Source organism: Aethalodelphis obliquidens, unplaced genomic scaffold (assembly GCF_003676395.1).
Source record: "Aethalodelphis obliquidens isolate GAN/ISIS:26980383/991018 unplaced genomic scaffold, ASM367639v1 scaffold3, whole genome shotgun sequence".
NCBI classification, from domain to species: Eukaryota; Metazoa; Chordata; class Mammalia; order Artiodactyla; family Delphinidae; genus Aethalodelphis; species Aethalodelphis obliquidens.
Window position 1 is genome coordinate 47,875,590 of NW_020837947.1, and position 24,346 is coordinate 47,899,935.

The 24,346-nt window shown below is 41.6% G+C and overlaps 2 protein-coding genes and 1 long non-coding RNA gene across 6 annotated transcripts in view; 1 reads left to right on the top strand and 2 right to left on the bottom strand.

Moving 5' to 3' along the window:
* RPF2 (ribosome production factor 2 homolog) overlaps positions 1-8,720 on the bottom strand; it is a 35,551-nt gene extending 26,831 nt beyond the window's left edge. Inside the window, exons 1-4 of one of the 3 annotated variants that reach the window (XM_027088605.1) lie at positions 8,594-8,720; positions 6,479-6,611; positions 5,496-5,533; positions 163-223 (exon numbers count right to left, since the gene is read on the bottom strand). In XM_027088605.1, coding sequence (XP_026944406.1) covers positions 163-223; positions 5,496-5,533; positions 6,479-6,611; positions 8,594-8,616 — 255 coding nt within the window. In that variant the 5' untranslated portion in view covers positions 8,617-8,720. Of the gene's footprint in view, positions 1-162; positions 224-5,495; positions 5,534-6,478; positions 6,612-8,290; positions 8,546-8,593 lie in introns of those variants that run through there. The other 2 variants (XM_027088614.1, XM_027088623.1) reach the window with 2 other exon arrangements.
* An 11-nt stretch (positions 8,721-8,731) lies between these two features.
* On the top strand, positions 8,732-13,676 carry LOC113610478 (uncharacterized). Of its 2 annotated transcripts, none has more exons than XR_003429100.1 (3): positions 8,732-8,914; positions 9,299-9,449; positions 12,181-12,322. It is a non-coding gene; the product is annotated as an uncharacterized LOC113610478 (long non-coding RNA). The 2 variants fall into 2 exon arrangements; XR_003429099.1 differs by lacking the exon at positions 12,181-12,322 and adding an exon at positions 12,900-13,676 and having other exon boundaries at positions 8,736-8,914.
* On the bottom strand, positions 12,451-21,760 carry GTF3C6 (general transcription factor IIIC subunit 6). The gene is made up of 6 exons (XM_027088636.1): positions 21,614-21,760; positions 21,180-21,260; positions 18,901-18,964; positions 18,753-18,797; positions 17,199-17,312; positions 12,451-14,044 (listed from the first exon to the last, which is right to left on the bottom strand). The coding sequence occupies exons 1-6, from the start codon at positions 21,743-21,745 to the stop codon at positions 13,743-13,745; spliced, it is 738 nt and encodes a 245-aa protein (XP_026944437.1). The 5' UTR covers positions 21,746-21,760; the 3' UTR covers positions 12,451-13,742.
* Positions 21,761-24,346: the final 2,586 nt, after the last annotated feature.

Below are 24,346 nucleotides of genomic sequence, written 5' to 3' on the forward strand. Positions count from 1 at the left end.
TTGAAAGTATAAAAGTCTTATTTCCCCTGCATTCTGCATTAAAATTCCCTCACATAGGATGATTTCTAATTCAAAATCATAAATTAGGAGTACTATTAAATTAAATGAATTAGTTTGAATAATCACTTATATGCCTTCTTAAATCAGAAAGATTCTACTTACCAATGATGTCTGATCCTCAAACGGTCTTGTAATATTTTTCCTAATATTAAAAAAAGTTACCCTAATTTTAATAATCTTAATAATTCATCCATAGCAATAAATATTAAGATAATTTTATATTCAGATGATCAAAAAAAAGAAGCTAGAAGAATATTTATTCATTCAAATATTTATTTAGTGCCTATTATGTGCCAGGCACTGTTCTAGGAGCTAGGGATACCATAATACCATGTCAAACAAGATCCTTGCTTTCATGGAGCTTACATTTTAGAGGAAAAATGAACAATTTCAAAAAGTAATATCTGTTGTGACAAAAATAAAACAGGGCACTGTGTTAGTGTGAAGAATGGAAAATGATTATTTGAGCTGAGACCTGATAAATGAGGAGTTAGCCATGGAAAAGTTTTGAGGTTAAGAGTATTCCAGGAAAAGGAAACAGAATAAGAAAAGATTCCGAGATGGAAACAAGCTTAGACTATTCAAGAAACAGACGACAAATGTCACTGGAGCTTAGTGAACAAAGGGTTAACGGTGGGGTATGAGGTCAAAGATGTAGACTCGGCCCAGAATATGTAGGGCCTTGTTGGTCAAGGTAAGGAACGTAAGTTATTAAAAGAGTAACAGGAAGCACTGGGGGGTTTTAGGCAAGACAGTGATATGATTGGATTCAAGTGTTCTTTTTTTTTTTTTTTAATTTACTTATTTTATTTATTTATTTTTGGCTGCGTTGGGTCTTCGTTGCTTTTCCCGGGCTTTCTCTAGTTGCGGTGAGCAGGGGCTACTCTTCGTTGCAGTGCGCGGGCTTCTCATTGTGGTGGCTTTTCTTGTTGCAGAGCACGGGCTCTAGGTGTGCAGGCTTCAGTAGCTCTGGAGCGTGGGCTCAGTAGTTGTGGCTCACGGGCTCCAGAATGCAGGCTCAGTAGCTGTGGCATACGGGCCCAGCTGCTCTGTGGCATGTGGGATCCTCCCGGACCAGGGCTCGAACCCATGTCCCCTGCATTGGCAGGCGTATTCTTAACCACGGTGCCACCAGGGAAGCCCCAAATGTTCTTTTTTTTTTTTTTTGCGGTACACGGGCCTCTCACTGTTGTGGCCTCTCCCACTGTGGAGCACAGGCTCCGGACGCCCAGGCTCAGTGGCCATGGCTCACGGGCCCAGCCGCTCTGCGGCATGTGGGATCTTCCCAGACCGGGGCACGAACCTGTGTCCCCTGCATCAGCAGGCGGACTCTCAACAACTGCGCCACCAGGGAAGCCCCAAATGTTCTTTTTAAAGGACTGCTCTGTCTGCTATATACGGATGGAATGTACCACAGCAAGAGTGAAGGGGTTAGTAAGGAGCTATCACAGTAATCCAGGAGAGAAAGAAAAAAATGGTGGGTTGGACCAGGAATAGTAGTAGTGGAGATGGAGAAACAGTGGGTAGAGAAACGCAGAATGCTATCTTTCATGCAAAAGGGAGAAAAATAAGATTATGTATTTTTATTTGCTTAAATATGCATAAAGAAATTCTGTTAAGACATATAAGAAACTAATGACAGTGGCTGTTCTGGGAAGAGTGTGTGTTTATATTTTCACTGTATATTTTTGGATTTTTAGTCATGTAAGTAAAGTATAAAGCAGTTCATAATTTTTATGAATTTAAAGAGAAATAAAATCATATACACATGATCTCAATTTTGTTCAAAGATATATAGATATAAAACTGCATGAGGAGAAAATATACATAGTGCTTATCTATGGGTGATTATTTACTCTTATCCCAACTATCTAAGATAAATATATATTACTTTTTTAATCAGTAAAAAACAAAAAATGTATTTAAAAAAATGATGCAACACAAACAAATCAGGAAAAATTACTGCAGCATTTATGATTAACAGCTAACAGCAATTCACAAATAGGCAAATATGACCTGTTGGAAACATAGGGAAAATGCAAGTTTAAACAAAATGTCATTTTCACTTCTTAATTTTAAAAAACAAACCAAAAGTAGGTAGTGACCCATGAAACTCGTACATTTTACTCTGCCAAACTTCTCAAAAAGCACTACTGTTAATATGCTAGATTGGGCATGAAGCTATACCCAGTAATCTCACGTCTAGAAATCTCACGTAGGAACCAATACAAAAGAAGAACTCATTTGTGAAAAAATGGCCATTTTAGCATTATTTATAAGAACAACAACAACAAAAAAGAAAATCAAAATTTCCTCAAGTTAAGGAACAGTTAAGTAAATTTTAGTATAACCATTTAATAGGCATTATACTAGCATTAAAAATAATATATAAAGGACACCTATCAGTAGAAAAATGCTTACAAGACAAATGAAAAAGGCACAAAAGAATTGTCAGAATAATGAAACTGTTTCTGTACCATGACTGCAGTGGCAGACACAACTCAATGTATTTGTCAAAACCCATGAAAGTATACACCACAAACACTAAATTTTACATACATAAATTAAAAAAACCACCAGGGGGCTTCCCTGGTGGCGCAGTGGTTGAGAGTCCGCCTGCAGATGCAGGGGACGCGGGTTCGTGCCCCGGTCCGGGAGGATCCTGCGTGCCACGGAGCGGCTGGGCCCGTGAGCCATGGCTACTGGGCCTGCGTGTCCGGAGCCTGTGCTCCGCAACGAGAGAGGCCACAGCAGTGGGAGGCCCATGTACCGCAAAAAAAAAAAAAAAAAACCAGGAAGTGATAGAAAACCCAAAATAGAATACAGACTGTAATAAATGACCTTAACTATAGTATAAATGAATAACACAATCACACTGAAGGGGCAAAAATAACCTAACCTGACTTACACTGGAAAACAATATTTTTACTGCACGTTGTGAGGTTAAAGACAAAAAGAACTGCACATAAATTCCATACTCTAGTTAGTAAAATTGTTTCTTATAAGGTTAGAAATTCTGAAACTACTAGAATTACACAAATAAGTAAATATAACAAAAGCAAGGTTTCATACTGTCAGAAGATAGAAGATACAAAGAAGAAAAGGAGAAAGGCTGGAATGAAGTCTCTGGTATTCGACTGGAATTGGAAGCACTAGTATGCACTCATGAATTTTTAGGAAGTATCAGTATCAACTCAGGGTTTTTTAATATATAAATAAATATAAACAAATATAGACATGCATACATGCATAGGTTAATGTACATAATATTTATTTTCAAACTCTGTCTGCTGAGAGGACCTAGAGACAATGACACTCCAGTAGCAACTGAGCATAGATCTGTTTCTAAATTATCAGTCTCCAATATATGGAATCAGGGCTGATTCCAAGGCCGTGGCAATGAAAACTACAAGATGAACCCAGAGCATCTTGTGGTGCCAGAAAGGAAGTGCTCAAACACAGGGGGCACTTTGAAAAGCCAACCTGACAGAGATCCCAATGGCCAAATGGAGAACAATTTATGCAACAAAATAAATCATGACAGGACTTCCCGGGTGGCACAGTGGTTAAGAATCTGCCTGCCAATGCAGGGGACAAGGGTTGGAGCCCTGGTACGGGAAGATCCCACATGCCGCGGAGCAACTAAGCCCATGTGCCACAACTACTGAGCGTGCGTGCCACAACTACTGAAGCCCATGAGCCTAGAGCCCCTGCTCCGCAACAAAGACAAGCACCGCAATGAGAAGCCCACGCACCGCAACAAAGGGTAGCCCCTGCTCGCCACAACTAGTGAAAGCCCGCGCGCAGCAACGAAGACCAAACACAGCCAAAAATTAAATAAATAAATCATGACAGCACTGGATTACAACCCCAAAGAACATAATAAATATCTGTAAGTCCACACTGACATAAATAAGTAATTAAATGGAGGAAAAGGGACAGATTCTCCTTACAGAATTCCAATTAATAAACGCAGAGGGAATGAGAGAAATTGAAAACCACTACTAGAACACCACAGTAATCACTGTTGTAGACAAGATCCACTGATGAATGCTAAAATGAATACACAAAAGTTTGAGGAGAAATAGGCTTATTTGCATAGTCTCTAAGTATCTCCTCTAAAAGTTTGTTAATTACAAAGGGGAAAATAGAAACTTTACAGTGGAGACACTCAGCAGACACCACTTTAACCAAGGTTAACAACAACAGTAATAAGACATCATGTACTCCCTGGTATGATTTATTGAAAAAGGCACATCACTTTTGTGGTACTCCTGCCCATAATGCATAATCTCAATCCACTCATGAGAAACTTAAGACAAGTGTAAACTGAAGGATATTTTACAAAATAACTGACGAACACTCATCAGAAGTTTCAAGGTCATCAAAGACAAGGAAAGATTGAGGAACTGTAACAAACTGGAGGAGACTAAGGAGACACGACAACTGAACACATTTGGGATCCTGGAAGAGAAAAAGGATATTAATGAAAAAACTGGGGCTTCCCTGGTGGCGCAGTGGTTAAGAATCCGTCTGCCAATGCAGGGTACATGGGTTTGAGCCCTGGTCCGGAAAGATCCCACATGCCACGGAGCAACTAAGCCCATGCGCCACAACTACTGAGCCTGTGCTCTAGAGCCCGTGAGCCACAACTACTGAGCCTGCATGCCGCAACTACTGAAACCCACGCGCCTAGAGCCCGTGCTCCACAATGAGAGAAGCCACCGTAATGAGAAGCCCACGCACTGCAACGAAGGGTAGCCCCTGCTCACTGCAACTAGAGAAAGCCTGTGCGCAGCAACAAAGACCCAACACAGACAAAAATAAATAAATAAAATAAATTTATAAAAAAAGAAAAAGGAAAAACTGGTGCAAACCAAATCAAGCCTATGATTTAATTAACATTACTGTACCAATGTCCATTTCTTACTTTTGACAACTGTATTATGGTTATGGAAGTTATAACATTAAGAGATGCTGGGAGAGGGTATATGGGAACGCTACTATTTTTGTAACTTTTCTGTAAGTCTATTACTATTTAAAAATAATACATAATGCTATGATTACAACTCTGTAAGGATATTCAGTACAAATGAAAACACAGACAGGAAACAAACAAATTTTAAATACTCATAGCAGGACTTCCTTGGTGGTTCAGCAGTTAAGACTCCGTGCTCCCAATGCAGGGGGTCAGGGTTCGATCCCTAGTCAGGGAACTAGATCCCGCACGCCGCAACCAAAGACCCAGCGCAGCCAAATAAATAAATATTTTAAAATAAATAAATTAAATAAAAATACTCATAGCTACGTATGTAAGGAACTGTAGTATTTTTTAACCAAAATATTTTTCTAAATCTCCCATAAAGTGGTTGGTTGTTACTTTTATAATGAAACAATATAATTTAATAAGTGAAATAAAAGAAATCATGACTTACTTTTTATACAGAACTCCATATGGTTTCTTCAGTGCATACTGTAAAACATAATTTATAGCTTTCAAAACAAAGCACATTCTGAAAAGCAGAGGTAAAAATCAAGCATGATAACAGTCATTATACAAGATTATCCTGGTCCCTGAATCCTATTCTGCTATCTTCTGCATGGCTCCCTTTTGATCACTTATAACATGCAACACGAGCTTAGTATTCTTAGCTGGGACTTTCCTAATTAAAAATTTCTATGCCCTTTCAATATTCTATCCAATTTAAATGATTCCCTTCATTTCCTTAAATTCTAGCTTCATCTAGCCCACTCTCCTTTAGCCATCCCCAATTCTGCAGTTCCCCAAATGCATCATGCTCATTCACATGCCCTTTTGCACAAGCTTTTTCCTCAGCCTTGGAAGCCCTTCTCTTCCGCTTCCTTTTCTCCTTCTTGTTCCAACTCCTCCTTCAAAATGATGCTTAAGTGTCATCTCTAGGAAGCCCATCCTGTGTGTGGCAACCCCCGTGGGATTTTAACTCAGCCTCCCATCCTATCCTGTGTGTACCTCCAGCACAGCACTTCATTCACAATGCTGTTAACTTTTACTTGTCTGTCTTCCTCACTAAGCTCACTGAAGGGAAAGACTATGTCTTACGTAACTATTAATCCCTAGCACCTAGCACAGTAGTTGGTATTGTTGAAAGAATAGATAGTAATATGCAGTTACCTCGTTTTACAAATTAGATATGTTCCTGAAATGTGAGTAAATCAAATGCTAGTAATTGAAATCAGGTGAAATTTACTAAGGGAACTAGCTGCTGTAAGGAAAACCAGTAGTCAGGGCCTTGGTGAGACGTTAGCTTTTCTCTAAGGCTAGCATTTCTTAAAGCAAGCCAAACTTATCTATGTATTTCTCAGGCAGTCCAACTAGTATGCTAAAAATTTCCTAAAATGATTTCAACACCATTTAAAAAGTAAGTATATATATACGTACCACATCTCTAAGTACTTGTGTCACTGTTGAACTTGCATTGCCCCCTTTAATCAGCATAGCATTTTTAATATTTTCACTGAGTTTCGGTTCTCTTTTCTCAAGGAATCTCTTGGCTCTTTTTGTTTTGGGCTTTCTATTCGGAAAAATCACAATTCATAACAACTTAAAACATGTTCCTCATATTACAAAACCATGACTTATGTGCAAATTCTTAAAAATCAACAGAGACATTACATGACATTTATCAGTTAGGATTCCACCACTAAACAAAATCTCACTTTTTAGGGGAATATTAGTAAAAGATATTCAGCTCTTACTGTTAAGTAAGTGTTAATTTTATTAGATATGGTCTTTAAAAAGATTCCCATTTTTATATTCCCAGCATTCTTTTATTACTGTTTTCTAAACCTTTTATTTAAAAAAAGAGAACTTCCCTGGTGGCACAGTGGTTAAGAATCTGCCTGCCAATGCAGGGGACACGGGTAAGAGCCCTGGTCCGGGAAGATCCCACATGCCGCGGAGCAACTAAGCCCGTGCACCACAACTCCTGAGCATGCGTTCTAGAGCCCACGAGCCACAACTACTGAGCCCGCGTGCCACAACTACTGAAGCCTGCACACCTAGAGCCTGTGCTCTGCAACTAAGAGAAGCCACTGCAACGAGAAGCCCGCGCACTGCAACGAAGAGTAGCCCCCGCTCGCCACAACTAGAGAAAGCCTGCACGCAGCAACGAAGACCCAATGCAGCCAAAAAATTAAAAAATAAATACAAAAGGCATTAAAAAAAAAAAAACTAACCTAGACCAATCACTCTGCAAGATATGAAGGGAAAACAAATCCATTATTCTGATTGTATGATGTTACAGCAGGAGTAGAATGTTTTTATACACTCTGTTCACCTCTGCTTACACTACAGTGAGAATCTTGATTTTCCAACAGTTCTCTGCCATCTACTGAAATAATTCCTCTTCTCTTAAATAACTATGACCCTCCCTCCTTCCAGTCCCACGGACACTTTGTGAAGTAAAAGCAAAACAGAATATGCACAAACTTACTTTACCATGCAGACTTTAAAAATTCACCAGATAAAATGTCAAGCACATTTAAAGCTTCTAATCATTTACTGGTTGATAAAGATACACAGTACTTTTTAAGTCAAACCAGGAGAGATTTAGTGTGTCTCTAACCCAATAAAAGTGCTATATGTTCTATATTCCATGTGCTTTATTACTTCTGACTAACCAGCAACTAATGCAAATAACACCTTGTACGTTTTATTAGCTGTTTGTCCCACAATGAGACAGTAAACTAGTCTTACTCATTTTTGCGGTCCCCGCACCTGCAGAGGAATATTCAGCACATGTGCAAAAATCGCTGATTTAATGACCAAAAGAATAATTTGTCCTTTTGATTACATGTTAACCCAGGTAAAACGCAAGAAATCCATAACAAATAACAGCAGAACTATTTATGAGATCGATAAACATTTTCTGGACTAATATAAAGCAGACATTACCCAAGGATAACTCAGAAAAGTGTACAAGTTTGGGAAAAAGAAAAAAGCTAATGAGCATCTCTACGTGCTGCCGCAAAGCCTTTACATATATTCTCGCAAATATTCCTCACAGTTCTATGAAGTACGACTATTATGAACGCTATTTTACAGAGTAAACTGAGACTTAGGGGGACTAAATGTCCCAGTCGCATAGCTTTACGTGGACGGGCCCGGACTGTCACCTAAATCTGTCACATTCCCAGGCCTGTGCTCAGAGCACCTCACTCAGGTGTTCTGTGCCCAGAACACCTCTCTCACCTTCCTCTCACTTCTGCGGAAGCCGAGACACTTCTTATTGTCTAGGATAAAAGCGGCCAACGCCTCGGTGCCACCTCCACGCCGCGGCTCCCACACACGGCCTTCCCTGCTCTCCGTCTCCCCGCAGGCCGTCCCAACAGACGGAAACCCAAACCAGTGGATACATCCGCACGGAGTCGCAACGGGTGTGAAGAAGGAGCGTGGGCGGCCAGGAGAAACGGGAGGCAGAGGCGTTACTCCTCCGTCCCGCTACAGAGGCCCTTCTCCCCAACGTTACCCGGGGAAAGAACCCACTGCACTTACACAACTCGATCCAAAGCGTCCATGCTACCGCAGCGCCCACCTGGCGCACGCACGTGTACCACAGGGTTACAGGAGATACGGCAGCGCAACGACCGAGGAGGAACCGGAACTTGGGCGTGACGTCACTTCCTGGCACCGCCGCCGACGTGGAGGCTTGGAGGCGCTGGGGGCCGTTTGGGATGAAATAGCGCTCTGTTTCCTTGGTTACCGGTGTTTGTCTTGGCTCTTTTCCGGAAATCAACAGGCTCCTCTTGGAGCTTGATGTACACACCTGTGTGTGATAGACCAGGGTTCTCGGCCTTCCCCAATCAATAGAAATTGGTAAGAGGCCAGCCAAGAAATTCAGACAAGGCTTTTGGGGGGCTTCTGTGGCTGCAGGAAGGAGCAAAACCAAGTAACAGGTTCCCTTGCTAGTTCCCGAAGGTAGGGGGTGGGGCGCAGGTGAGCTGGTTCCTTATATGGGGTGAGGGTAGGGTGTGTCCAGGGGTGGGCTGGAGGGGTAGCTTAGGTGGTTTGCTCATGCATTTGGTGGTGTTGGTTGCAGGGGGCATGCGCAGTACCCTGCTTTTACTCCCTTTGCACCCAGCTCTGCAGAAGTGGCAATGGGGTTTTTCTGATCTTTTTGTTTCTTGCCCATAATTTGCCCCAACTGTGCATGCACATATTTTTAGTCTCTTATAGTTTTTTTGTATTTTGTTACTCCAGGAGACGTTTGTTCAGGTGCAAGCATTGCAGCTCTGCAGGAAATGGTCCCAGGTCCCAGCCTGTCTCATGTGTATACCTGGACTCAGATATTCAGGGACCAGGTGTTATTCATCTGGGAATCCTCCAGGATGCTAGAAAGGTTGGTGGCATGGTAGGTATTCAGTCACTAAAATTATCAATGTGAAATATGCACTGTTGACAAAACTATGAGATCAGTGAGGCAGAGTTTATAAACAGAGTTTATAACTGCCACAGTGCCTGGCACATAAAATGTATGCAGAAAATAACACTTCTGATTGTTATTTTCCCCCCAATGTTTAAGTTGTCGTATACGTCACATGCCATAAATTACCCCGTAAAGTGTACAATTTCTTGGTTTTTAGTATATTCACAAAGATGTACATCCATCACCACTAATTCCAAAACATTTTTATCACCCTCTCATAACCCAGTAGCACTCTCCACTTTCAACCCTTGTCAACCCCTGGCAACCACTAACCTATGTCTCCGTAGATTTGACTATTGAGAACATACCATATTAATGGATTCATACAATATGTGGCCTTTTGCATCTGGCTTATTTCACTTACTATGTTCATAAGTGTCCATGTTTAAGGTTCATATGTGTTGTAACATGTATCAGTACTTCTTTCTTAGTACATTAATTTCTTTACTTAGGACTGAATAATAGTCCATTCTATGGATATACCATGTTTGTTTATCCATTCAAAAATTTATGAACATTTGTGTTTCCACTTTTATACTATTATGCATTATGCTGCTTTGAACATTTATGTACAAGTTTTTGTGTAGACTTTTGTTTTCAGTTCTCTAGGAGTAGAACTGCATGTGGTAATTCTATGTTTGACATTTTGAGGAACTGCCAAAGTATTTTCTGTCTGCACCATTTTACATTTTCATTAGCAATGTAAGAGGGTTTGGAATTGGTTTTTCTATTGGTGCTGTAACAAATTACCACAAATTTACTGTCATAACACAAATGTATTATGTTAGTGTTCTAGAAGCCCGAAGCCTAAAATTAGTTTTACACGTCTAAAATTAAGTTGTCACTAGGGGTACATTCCCCCAGAAGCTCAGGGAGACTGTTTCTTTGCCTTTCCAGTTTATAGAAGCCGTTTGCATTCCTTAGTATTCCTCCATCTTCAAAAGGCATCACTTGAACTTCTGTTTCTACTGCCACAACTTCTTTTTCTCTCTGACACTTCTGAATCCCTCTTATAAAACCCGTGTGATTACATGTGGCACAACTGGATAATCCACAATAATAACCCCCATCGCAAGATCCTTAACGTAATCATATAGCAAATTCCCTTTGGCCAAATAAGGTAACGTATTCACAGATCCCTGAGTTTAGGCATGGGCATCTTTTGGGGAGAGCATTATTCTATTAATCACAGGTTCCAACTTCTCCATTCCTCTCCAAAATTTGCTATTGTCCATCTTTTTTCATTAAGCCATCCTAGCAGGTGTAAAGTAGTATCTCATTGTAGTTTTCACTTGCATTTCACTGATGACAAACGATTTTGAGCATTTTTTCCATGGGCTGATTGGCCATTTGTATACCTTTCTTCAGGAAAATGTCTATTCGAATCTTTGCTCATTTTTAAATTGGGTTGTCTTTTTATTGTTGGGTTGTAATAGTTTCCAATATATTCTACATACAAGTCCCTTATCTGATATATAATTTGAAATATTTTCTCCAATTGAATAGGCTTTTTCATTTTCTAGATAGTGTCCTCTGAAGCGAAAACCTTTTCAATTTTTTTTTTTTTTTTTTTTTTTTTTTTTTTTTGTGGTACGCGGGCCTCTCGCTGTTGTGGCCTCTCCCGTTGCGGAGCACAGGCTCCGGACGCGCAGGTTCAGCGGCCACGGCTCACGGGCCCAGCCGCTCCGCAGCATGTGGGATCTTCCTGGACCGGGGCACGAACCCGTGTACCCTGCATCGGCAGGCGGACTCTCAACCACTGTGCCACCAGGGAAGCCCAAACTTTTCAATTTTGATGAAGTCCAATGTATCCATTTTTTTTTCGTTGCTTGCAATTTTTGTGTTATATCTAAGAGGACATTTCCTAATCCAACATAATAAACGATTTGTTTTTTTTTTTTTTTTTGGCTGTATTGGGTCTTCGTTGCTGAGCACAGGCTTCCTTTAGTTGCAGCGAGCAGAGGCTACTCTTCGTTGCGGTGCGTGGGCTTCTCATTGCAGTGGCTTCTCTTCCTGGGGAGCACAGGCTCTAGGCATGTGGGCTTCCATAGTTGCAGCCCGCAGACCTTAGAGCGTGCAGGCTTCAGTAATTGTGGCGCATGGGCTTAGTAGTTGTGGCTCACAGGCTCTAGAGCGCAGGCTCAGTTGCTGTGGCACACAGGCTTAGTTGCTCTGCAACATGTGGGATCTTCCCGGACCAGGGACTGAACCCATGTCTCCTGTCTTCAGAGTTTTATCATTTTAAGCTCTTACATTTATTTAGACCTTTGGTCCATTTTGAATAAATCTATATATACATATAGTAGAGATGGGGGGGGGTCCCGCTTCATTCTTTTGCATATGGATATTCAGTTGTCCCAGGACCATTTATTGAAAAGACTATGTTTGCTCCATTGTATTGCCTTTGCTCCTTGATCTAAGATCAGTTTACTATATGTATGTCTATTTCTGGGCTCTCTATTCTCTTCCATTGGCCTATTTGTCTATTCTTTCAGCAGTTCCCACTGTCTCTATTACTGTAGTTTTACAGTAAGTCGTGAAGTCCTCCTACTGTTCTTCAATATTGTATTGACTATTCTGGGTCTTTCCCTCTCCATATAAACTTTAGAGTTGGTTTGACAATATCCATAAAAACCTTGCTGTGATTTTATTTCAGATTGCATTGAAACTATAGATCAAGCTGGGAAGAACTAACATCTAGATAATACGGCCACTTTCATATACATGAGGAAAGCTGTGCACACTGCTAACCTGAATAAATTCTGGGATTCTGTTACAAAGAAATAAAGGAAGACCAGATGCTGGCTCAAGTAATTAGCAGTCTCTCCACATAGAGACTTCATACCATTTGGTAGAAAAAAATAAGCTTTTGATTAAACAAAAGCTGACACTAAAGTCATATAAAAATTGGGAGGATACACACTTATGATTTGGAAATGCTTTTAATCAGGGTAAGTTGTTTTCCAAATAAACAGTAAAAATTTACAAAACCTACTGAAGGAAAAAATTCCTCATCCTAGAACATTAGTTCTCTAATCTGTCACAACAGTTACACCTCCAACAGTTGTGAGATATAATTAACGTGAGGAGTGTTTTAACTTATTAGTACCAGGTTAAACCATATAAAATTGCAGAGTTTTATAGTCAGAAACAAATATTGGTAATTTCATATAGTTCAACCTGTATCAAAGTGTGTGACTAATTTACTTAAAAAATACAAGTTAGGGTAGATCTAGGTTATCACCATAATATTGTAGAATGTTACAGCTGAATTCCAACCATCTTTATTCAGTGGGAAAGAAGTGAAATTACAGCTGGAATATCAGAACTGTACCTTCACCCTTAAGCACTTCTGAATTCTTTTTCTGTTCTCAGGAGTAATACTGACATTGGTAGACTGGAAAATGGCCCCCCAAATGTTTTCATGCCATAATTCTCAGTTTTATGCCTGGTTAAATTACATGGCAAAAGGGACTTTGCAGATGGAATTAAGGTTATAGACCTTAAAACAGGGAAGTTACCCAGATGTGCCCAGTGTAATCAAATGGACCTTTAAAAGAAGGCAGAAGGGTCCATCATCAATAGGATTATGGAAGAAGCAGGAGAGATTCAAAGACTGAGAGGGACTTGACCATTGCTGGCTTTGAAGAGAAGCGGACCATGAGTGAAGGAATGCAGGCAGCCTCTAGAAGTGGTTTGGCTGGGAATGGCTCTCAGCCAACAGCAAGGAAATGGGACCGCGATCCTTCAGCTGCAAAGAACTGAATTCTGCCAACAACTGAATGAACGAGGAAATGGAGTCCCCCATGCCACATCCAGAAGAGAATGAAGCTCTGCAAATACCTTGATTTTAGCCCAGGTGAGACCCATATCAGATGGCTGACCTACAAAACTATAAGACAATACACTTGTGTAGCTTAATACACTTTAGCCACTAAGTCTGTGGTAATTTGTGATGGCTGCAATAGAAACTCACACTTACCTTAGTAAAACCCCCTTTTAAAGGACTCATCACAGAAGGGTCCCTACAGTCATTGAAACCATATTTTTAAAAACTCGTATCTGGTCCTTAATGATTCTAGTATATTAAACTATATTATAATTGGAAATGCGTATATAGCCAACAAAAATAATAAAATTGTGAACTGAAAACTACAAAGCCAGTTATTTTATATAAAAACTCTAAAAACATCATGACTAGTTTTTATGAGGAACATTTCATCTAGGAGTGATTTCTAAGGCAGTTTCTTGAGTTTCCATAAAAACAGAGCCTTCTGTCTCAGAAGAAGGGATATCAATAAGAGGACCAGAATCCTCTATATCCAAGTTTGGTGGTTTCTCCTGTTCATAACTCAGGTTTGAATTATCTTTCATTTGAATCTCTTGCTCTTCCAACTCCAAAGATTTATCTGGGTCTGGAGCTACAACTTCATCCTCTTCATTTTCATGCAGAAAACTACAAATCATGTTGGGTCTACAGGAGAAATCATTTTCCTTGATTTGCAGCCATTCCACACCACCTAATGGAGGAGGCAGGGGGACAAACCAAGAAACATGAAAAAGGAATTTCAGTTACTTACATATATTTCTAATTTAATTGTTCATATGAATATTTATCAAAATAAAACCCCAACGTAAAGAAAGGAACATGGTGCCTGTACCTACTGATAAATGATCATATAATTTCCATCTTACATGGAGACCTTGGAATGCCTATAGGGTATGCATCATCAAAATCACTAAAAGTAATCAACTTCAGTTACTATTCCAAGCCCTTTTCCCAGAGTCCAATTCCCAACCCATTCTGAGAGATAACTGAGCTCCCACTGCCATCTTTTGTCTTGAAGAAAATTTTGTCACTTCCCTACAATTTTCTCCCTACCCATTCAGTTTTCATAATACAATGGATGATACCACTCTATCATCTTGAGTCAACATTTATTTGTCATTTTGAGTTGAAAAATCCAATTGTGAAATAAGACACCTCTCAAAAAACACCCTTGAAAAAATTTTTTGTTCCTTTCCATACTCACAGTCAAAGCCCTTACCTGTCAATGAACTCCCACAATTGAGAATTGCTCCAGGGACTTCCCTGGTGGTCCAGTGGTAAAGAATCCTCCTTACAATGCAGGGGAAAACGGGTTTGATCCCTGGTCAGGGAACTAAGCTCCCACATGCTGCAGGGTAACTAAGCCCGCATGCCACAACTACTGAGGTCGCGTGCCTCAACTAGAGCCTGCGTATTGCAAGCTACAGAACCCACGCACCCTGGAGCCTGTGCACCACAACTAGAGAGAAGCCTGTGCACCACAATGAAGAGCTTATGCGCCGCAACGAAAGATCCCAAATGCCTTAACGAAGATCCCGTGTGCTGCAACTAAGACCTGACACAGCCAAAAATAAACTAAATAAATAAATCTTAAAAAAAAAAATTGTTCCAATAATGCTAGCCATTTTTTTCTTTCATCCTTATGACCCTTTCAGTTAAGTATTTTCAATGGATCCTCAATTCCTATAGCCCAAGCTGTTTACTCTCACCTTCAAAGTTCCATTAGATATATGTAAGATATACCAACCTATCTTGTCACCCTGTTCACGCATCCATCTGTTCCTGTCCCCATTCATAAACTAACTCTTCTGCAGCTGTTTGTTGAAACATCCTTACTGTTGATCCCATATCTTTTCTCATGTATTACTACTATAAAGTCTCCCTCTTTCAAAAATCGATTTGTTCTTTCCCTCCAGTTCAGCTTCAACTATTGACTTCATAGTTTTTTCTTGCTATAACGTCATTCTCCTAGTCACCAAGTTTAAAACCTCAAAGCCATCCTAAAGCCTACTCTGTTATCTAGCATAATACTTGGCACATAACAGATACTTAAAATAAGTTGAATGAAATGGGTGTGGAGTCATAGTCATCCGTGTCTGTTTCAACGTGATTTGCTTTAGAGTACAAGTTCCTAGAAAGTAAGGACTACATTTCCTGTGTATTTTGTTCTGCCTCCAGCATCTTGCCATGTTTGGCAAACAGCCTCCAAGATGGTCCCCAATGATCCTCACCTTTCTGACAAGCACGCCCCTGTGTCGTCCCCTCCCACATGGAATAGGATATCACAGAAATGACAGAATGTGACTTCTAAGGATAGTTCATAAAAGACATTGTGGCTTCTACCTTGTTCTTAAGGATCACTTGGTCTGGGAAAGCCAGCCTCCGTGTCAGGAGGGCACTCAAACAGTAGTGTGAGGAGGTGAGGAAGTGAGGCCTCCTGCAACAGGCAGCACAAACTCACCAGCTATGTGAGTGAGCCATCTTACAATTAGATTTTCCGACCCTTCTCAAGCCTTCAGATGACTACAGCCCAGCCAACACAATGACTGCAACCTCATGAGAGACCCCAGCCAGAACAACCTAGCTAAGCTGCTCCCCAGTTCCTGATTCACAGAAACGTGTAAGATGGTGTTCTATTGTTGTTGTTTTAAGCCTTTAAGTTTAGGGGTAACTTTTTATGCAGCAATAGGTAACCAATACAGCCTTGAATAGTTCGTTACTAATTTATTTGATTGAAAGATACACACAAATCTTCCCAAAGATCTATTAGATTATTAAGAACTATAGGAGAGGAAATTGTATAACTTCCTTTAAAAAGAATATCTAAATGATAGCTAAGCTATCTGGTATGTATCTGCCTTTCGAATTCATTCTAGAACTTCAAGTGCCTACTTCCTATTATTTTTGGAGTGCCTAAAAAAAGGGATAATTGTGGAATATATAAGAACAAAGATTTGTTATATAGTTACGTGTAGCTGGTATAATTAATTTCTAAATGATTAATGCACCTTCAAATGTTTATTCCTTAAAATATAATAAATCAAACCATGAATATTCATCAATAGGGTCTCATTTACTAGAGTTTCAAATATGTCTTTGAGCAATAAGTCTTTTTTTTTTTTGGTGGACAAACACCTTTATTCTGACTGTGTCACAAATTCCCTAGGGCAAGAGAAGGAGGTTGGTGTGGTGAACAATGGGCTTTAAACCACCAAGTGTTTATTTGCTCATCTCCACAAACATGCGCCTGCTATGGGTGCAAGAAGCACTGGCCTAAGGTCTCTAGTGTGGGATGACGAGCAACTGGAGAAGGCTAAATGGATGCTTATTAAAGAACGAGACCCAGGACTAACAACTCTGGTCCTAGAGTCCCTCCCACATATAAAGCCAGTTTCTTCCAGTTGTGAGCATCTTGGGGAAGGTTACTGCATCTGCCAAAAGTTCAGGAGATCCTATGGGGTTACTCCTTGGGAATCGAGAACTGCTATCATCACATCTTCTGCACTTACAAAGAAGTTTTAATGAGAGAGAGAGAGAGAGAGAGAGAAGTAGTTGCTGAATTCCCTGGGGTTGAAATCATGTCAAGTTTCTTGACAAACTCCTCACAATCGTTTCCAATGCAAAGAAGATAGAAATTTCTTATATGTCTCCAGTGCCCCCTGCTATGTGAGAATTCAACTCAATTTTAAATCTATGTTTGGTACTTTTCATGGAGTACCCTCAATTTTAATATACTTTACTTATCACATATAGTTATTACTACAAAGTACAAAGAACATCCTGGCAGCAGTGTTTCATAAAGCCAATACTAAATCACCTATTTTCAGAGAACTAAGTGAACTAACCTATGTTTTCTTCTCCTTCCTTCTTTTCTGTCAGAAGAGTTCTTGTCATGCTGAGCTTCTTCATTGTGTGGCATTTATATTTTAGCACTGTTTTATTATTGCCTTCTGCATCCACTAGAATATAAAATGAACACTATTATGCTGCTTGATGCCATCAAATAATCATGTTAAGCCTCAATGATTCCAGTTTCCTCCAGCTCCAAGCACAGAGAAATATCAGATAAAATACATAAGAACAAAAGGCACAGTGAACTCAAAGACAACAAACATCTCTACGGGACAGAAACACAAAGTGAGATTAAAGCTATGGGCCTATTAGGCTCCAGCTCGGAAGCAGGAAAGGGAGGCCAGGAATTTGGCCTTACAGGGTAATGAGGTCGAAAACTCTGCCACTCAAAGTGAAGGACCAAAGGCAGACCTACTGCTTGAAGCCGGACTGGAGTGGAGAACATTACCGATCATGAAAGAAGATGAGAAAAAAACCGCTGCCAACCTGCTGCTGGGGGTCACAGCTTTATAAAAACTGTGGGCGTAGGCAGGAGGGAGGATGAGGCTCTGTGCTAAGGATGTGAAGCACACGGAAAACTTCCACACCCTGCCACTGTGTGGCTGATACTACACTTTAGAAAGCAACACAGTGACATCTATTAAGTTCAACCACATGAAACTGTCGCTCTTCGGCCCAAATTGGTAATTTCATATGGTTGAATCTAGTACACACACTCATCAAGACATTTTTACATATATGCAAAAGGAAACATAAAAATATTTATGGCAGCATTTCTGTAGTGAGTTAATAAGCATAATTATGAAAATGGGCTCTGGAGCAGACCACCTGGGTTCAAATCCTGGCTCTGCCTCTTATTTTGTGTATGACCTCGGGAATGTTACTTACCTCTCTGTGCTTCAGTTTCTTCAAATATAAAATGAAAACAATGGCATCTACCTCATAGACTTGTGGTGAGGATTCAATGAGTTAATACTTATAGCACCTAGAACAGTGCCTGACATACAGAAAGCACTCAATAAATTTTAGTAGTTATTAATAATTACTGGTAAAAACGGAAGCAACCTACATGTCCATAAATTGGAGAATAAACTGTGGTATAGTCACAAATAGAATCTTAAGCAACAGGGAAAACAGATATATATCAACACGTATAAATCTCGAAACATCTCTAATGGAAAAAAGACATAGAATAATATGTATAATATGCTATAACTTATATCAAGTGTGAAAATACACAGAAAGTGCTATTTATTGTGTGCGCATACATACATATGTAATATAAAATCAGGTATAGGAAAGAAAAACACCAAATTCAGGAGAGTGATTTAACTCTGAAGACAGAGGAAGGGAGTAGGTTTGGAGAGGGGTATACAAGGGGCTTCAAAGGTATGTGGAATGTTTTTTAACTACCTAACCAAAAGGGAGGATTTGATACAGCTAGACAAGGGGTACATGAGATCTTATAATTTTAATATCCACCATACATAAGTATGTTTGAAATATTTCATAGTAAAAAGAGTTGAGTCAACATAGCAATCACTTACCATGTTCAACATTTTCTTCAAAGATAACACAGGTCCCAAGAGTGTCTGTAGAAAAACGTGAAGGCAACTTGTTGAGAAGTAACAGAGCTACTTTCTTTGAAAGGCATATAAAAAAAAAGGGAGTTTCATCTCTCTGACTTCCTCCTACCTTCATACTCTCCAGCAAAGACATAGCTGTCCACTTGCAGAATGGGCTTCTCAGTATCAATTCCCTACAACAGAATATAGGATCATTAAAAAAATCATCATTAGAAAAAGCCTTGGGGGTGGGGGGAATGGGTGAAGTGGGGGCTCAAACGATACCAACTTGCAGTTACAAAATAAATAAGTCCTGGGATGTTTAAGAACATCATGGTGACTATAGTTAATAATACTGTACTTTATATTTGAAAATTGCTAAGAGAGTAAACCTTCAAAGCTCTTACCAGAAGAAAAAAAAATTGTAACGATGTGTAGTGATGGGTGTTAACTAGACATTGTGGTGATCATTTCACAATATATGCAAATATTGAAAACGTTGTACAGCTGAAACTAGTATAATGTTATATGTCAATTATTTCTCAATTTAAAAAAGAAAGCACAAGGGACTTCCCTGGTGGTACAGCGGTTAAGACTCTGCGCTTCCACTGCACGGGGCACGGGTTCGATCCCTGGTCAGGGAACTAAGATCCCACATCCCACATCCCGCATGCCGTGTGGCATGGCAAAAAAAGAACAAGACGTTTACATGAAACCTTGCTACCAAGGAGACTGATTTCCAAAGCTGGGGAACCTTTGGAGCTTCTTGTCCTAGCAAGTAAAAGATAAGCTAAAACTGCTCTCATCACAGCAGCTACAAAACTGAAGACTACTTAATTCATACCCAAGTAGCAAGGTCTATTTCAATCAACATCCTCTTCAACATAAAGTAAGAACAGAGGAAGTTTTGTCAAAAATGCTCAAAAGAGGGCTTCCCTGGTGGCGCAGTGGTTGAGAGTCCGCCTGCCAATGCACGGGACACGGCTTCGTGTCCCGGTCCGGGAAGATCCCACATGCCGCGGAGCGGCTGGGCCCATGAGCCATGGCCGCTGAGCCTGGGCGTCCGGAGCCTGTGCTCCGCAATGGGAGAGGCCAAAACAGTGAGAGGCCCGCGAACTGCAAAAAAAAAAAAAAAAAAAAAATGCTCAAAAGATTTTAAACATAAACCAGAGGGTAACTCCCGATACCATAGCTCAAGTCAACAGTACTCGGGCCTCTCACCACCGTGGCCTCTCCCGTTGCGGATCACAGGCTCCGGGCGCGCAGGCTCAGCGGCCATGGCTCACGGGCTGCACGAACCCGCGTCCCTGCATCGGCAGGCAGACTCCCAACCACTGCGTCACCAGGGAAGCCCTGAAGTCCTTTCTTTTTTTTTTTTTTTTTTTTTTTTGCGGTACGCGGGCCTCTCACTGTTGTGGCCTCTCCCGTTGCGGAGCACAGGCTCCGGACGCACAGGCTCAGCGGCCATGGCTCACGGGCCCAGCCGCTCTACAGCATGTGGGATCTTCCCGGACCGGGGCACGAACCGGTGTCCCCTGCATCGGCAGGCGGACTCTCAACCACTGCGCCACCCGGGAAGCCCCTGAAGTCCTTTCTTAATAGGTATTCTCTCTCCCTTCTCCACACTATTTTTGTTTGTTTTCCATACTTTAGTTTTTGAAGTTTTTAAAATTTTTTTTATTATTTTTGCGGTACGCGGGCCTCTCACTGTTGTGGCCTCTCCCGTTGCGGAGCACAGGCTCCGGAGGCGCAGGCTCCGCGGCCCGTGGGATCTTCCCGGACCGGGGCACGAACCCGTGTCCCCTGCATCAGCAGGCGGACTCTCAACCACTGCGCCTCCAGGGAAGCCGCTTTAATTTTGTTTTTTACTGAAGTATAGTTGAAGTACAATGTTGTGTAATCACTGCTGTACAACAAAGTGACTCAATTGTACATATATACATTTTTTCATATTCTCCATTATCATTTATCACAGGATATTGAAATATAGTTCCCTGTGCTATACAGTAGAACCTTGTTGTTTACCCATTCTATATATACCAGTTTGCATCTGTTTAACCTCTGTGTGCATATCTAATTATCCTCTCTGCCCTTTGTGTTTTACTCACTCTCCTCACTATATAAAACGGTGTATTTTTTCAAAACCTAATGTTCCATATCAAAATGCTTTAACCCTCCAAATCTTTACCTCTCTCCAGCCACACAGGCAGACACTCAGGCAGAGTTAGGCATTAACTTTCTCCCAGCTGCTCCCACAGTCCCCCTGTACTCCTGTAATTGTCTCCAGCGTTCACTGCTTTGTTCACGTGAAATTAATATATCAATCTTAGGGACGGGTATATTTCACCACTCATTCTTGTTTTAAATTTAAGAAAATCTACAACAACCCCCCAATTCTACAAGACTCACCAAAATCTTGCATTTATTTTCACATTTTGAGAGAAAGTCTGAATCAATAATTCCTGATAATTCCACCAGAACCAACTGCTCCTGGTGGAAGAAAGAGGGGTTAAAGGCGCTAGCTTGCGAGTGTGCAGGAAGAAGCAGGCATTAACGAGAGAAGCCAAACCTCCCCAGTGCAACGACCCCCCACCTTTGTGAAAACTAGGTCCTTTTTTCAACAAGAGGAAGCGCGCGCCGTTACTTAAGGTAACTTCCCTCCTTCCCCCTCGAACTTCCGTGTAGCCCATACGGCTGGGGCCAGCTGCCCGCCGCTCCGCGCGCCCTGAGGCACAATCCCGCCAGGAGCCCCCGCAAACCCGCCGCGTCCCGACTCCCTTCCCCGCACACAGCCGAGCAGCCACCCTCTCCACCGCCGCGCGGGCTTCCGCCGTCGCACTCACTGCCTCCTCCTCCTCCTCCTCCTCCTCTTCGTCGTCCCAGTATCCCCGACTCGGCTCCTCGGCCACCGCCGCCATGCCGCCGCTCCTCCGCGCGGTCTCCGAGCCGTGGGCCCCGCCCGCCGGGGCCGCCATCTTGAGTACGGGCAGCAGCTTCCGCCCCGCCGCGGCTCCGACAGCGCCAGTTGCTCCTGCCAGCACGCGAGATGGCGGCTCCCAGGCCCACGTGGAGCCTGTTGTCCCTGTCCCGAGAGCCGGAGCCGGGGCCCTGGCGGGTCGGCCGGGCAGGTCCCGCGACCTAGGGAACCCTCGGGCTCCCGGCCCAGCTGGGACGAGAGCACTATGGAAGCCGAGGGGATGAAGTAGGTGCAGGCAAGGAGGCTACGGTGCGCGAGGGAAATGGAGAGGCCTCGTGTGGCCCCAGCCTACAATGCTTGGAAAGAAATTCCTAATGTCGTGTGAGCACTGATCATCAATTCAGGTTCTCCACGAGCTAAGTAAAGGGCAGTCCTCAGTGTTCCACGTATCGGGCGCCCACTGCGCGAGGAAGTGAGCTGGGGTTTCAGGCCGCTAGGAGAGGTAGAATAAGGGACCAACCAATGCTAATCAGATGGCCCTAGGTGCTGTAAGAGACCCAGATTGTTTGGGGAGTACAGTAGACTCCGAGAAGTGAAGTTTTGAACAGGATTTTCTTAAACTAACCTCATGGATTTTTCTGATTATAAAATAAATGATCTTTGTACGTGAGACAGGATGATCTACCTTCAAAGAGCATGAGGTTTGGGGTTTGATACCCGTCCGGTTCTGCTGCGTTACTTAACAGTAAGCCTTTAGGCAAGTTGGTTATTGTGAGGATTAAATGAGATAATCCCACTATTCACATATTAAGCACTAATGTGCATTTAATCTAGTATTAGTAATAATATATAAAAATTTAGAGTATTACAACTTTTAAAAAACGTTTTCCGGGGGAATTCCCTGGCGGTCCAGTGGGCAGGACTTGGTGCTTTCTCTGCCGTGGCCCTGGGTTCAATCCCTGGTCCCGGAACTAAGATCCTTCAAGTCACGCGGTGCGGCCAAACAAAACAAAACAAAGAAAACAACGAGGGGACTTCCCTGGTGGCCCAGTTGTTAAGTCTCCGAGCAGGGGGCACGGGTTTGAACCCTGGTCGGGGAACTAAGATCCTGCGTGCCCTATGGCACGGCCAAAAAATAATAAAAAAAAGTAAAAAAAAAAAAAAAAAAGTTTATTAAAAAAATCAAAAAACCCATTTTCCTACACAATATATCTTTCCAGCTTCTTTCTGCGTAAACACATTGTTTAAAAAACCCATTTTCCTACACATATCTTTCCAGCTTCTTTCTACATAAACACATTGTTTATGTGTACATCTGTTTTAAACTTGCTTTTCTCACTATATGTAGTATTATGGATGTTTGTCCATATTTTCCATGATAAATACAGATCTATGTGATGGTATTTATTGTGCAATATTGATATTGCACAACACTTTAGTAAACATCTTTGTGCATTTTTACCCAGTTCCTCCATTAGATGAATAGGATTTCGTAGCTTAAAAAAAGTGGGAAAAATCACTGGACTTGTTAGCAGTTGTAGATTTGAATTATAGCTCTGAAATATAAGAATTGTGACCTGGCACAAGCTGCTGCACTTTCTCATCCCCTGTGTTCTTATTTATTAAATGAGGATAAAATTATTCATCTTCACTGTATATATTTTTTTGTTTGAAGATTAGATCATGTATCTAAAAGTGCTTTGTAGGGGACTTGCCTAGTGGTCCAGTGGTTAGGACTCCCTGCTCCCAATTCAGGGGCCACAGAGTTCCATCCTTGGTTGGGGAATTAATATCCTGCATGCCTTGCAGCGCAGCCAAAAATTTTTTTTAAAAAGTGCTTTGGGGCTTCCCTGGTGGCCCAGTGGTTGAGAGTCCGCCTGCTGATGCAGGGGACACGGTTTCGTGTCCTGGTCCAGGAAGATCCCACATGCCGCGGAGCGGCTGGGCCCGTGAGCCATGGCCGCTGAGCCTGCGTGTCTGGAGCCTGTGCTCTGCCACGGGAGAGGCCGCAACAGTGAGAGGCCTGCGTACCGCAAAAAAAAAAAAAAAAAAGTGCTTTGTAAATTGAAAAATTATATAAATTGTCAGATTTTATTGAAGGTTCAGGGAAGATAAAGAGGAGAAGGACAATCCAAGCTGAGGGAGCAGCAGACAGTGAAGGAAGGCTTGAGGAATGAAAATATGTTTTACGAGGTCAGTGTAATGACTCAAGATGTCCCTTTCAAATAAACAAACCTCATACTTCTAGTCGAGGTTATTATTGTTTACTATTTAAGACATAATTATTATTTTTATTTTGAATGATTTACGAAAGGATAGAGACTGAAAAGTAAGCCTTCCATCCCTGTCCCCCAGCACCCCTTTCTATAGGCAATTAGTGCTAGCGGTCTAGCCTTTCTAAGCAGACCATAGGTCTTGACACTTCTCCAGGGTGCTGCTAGGGGAATGAGGATGCACCAGTTTACACTCCTTCCCAGCCTAAGGAAATCTCATTTATTTCCTCCAGTGTAAATAAAGGCACCTCTTCCCTTTTACCTCTCAGACATGTAGCATAATTTCCTCAGTGAGCTCAGACTCTAACAATAGATGGGAAAAGCCACGGTCTTCAAGTAGCTTCAGCTTTCCATCCTTTAGACATCCAAGACAAAGGAATACAAAT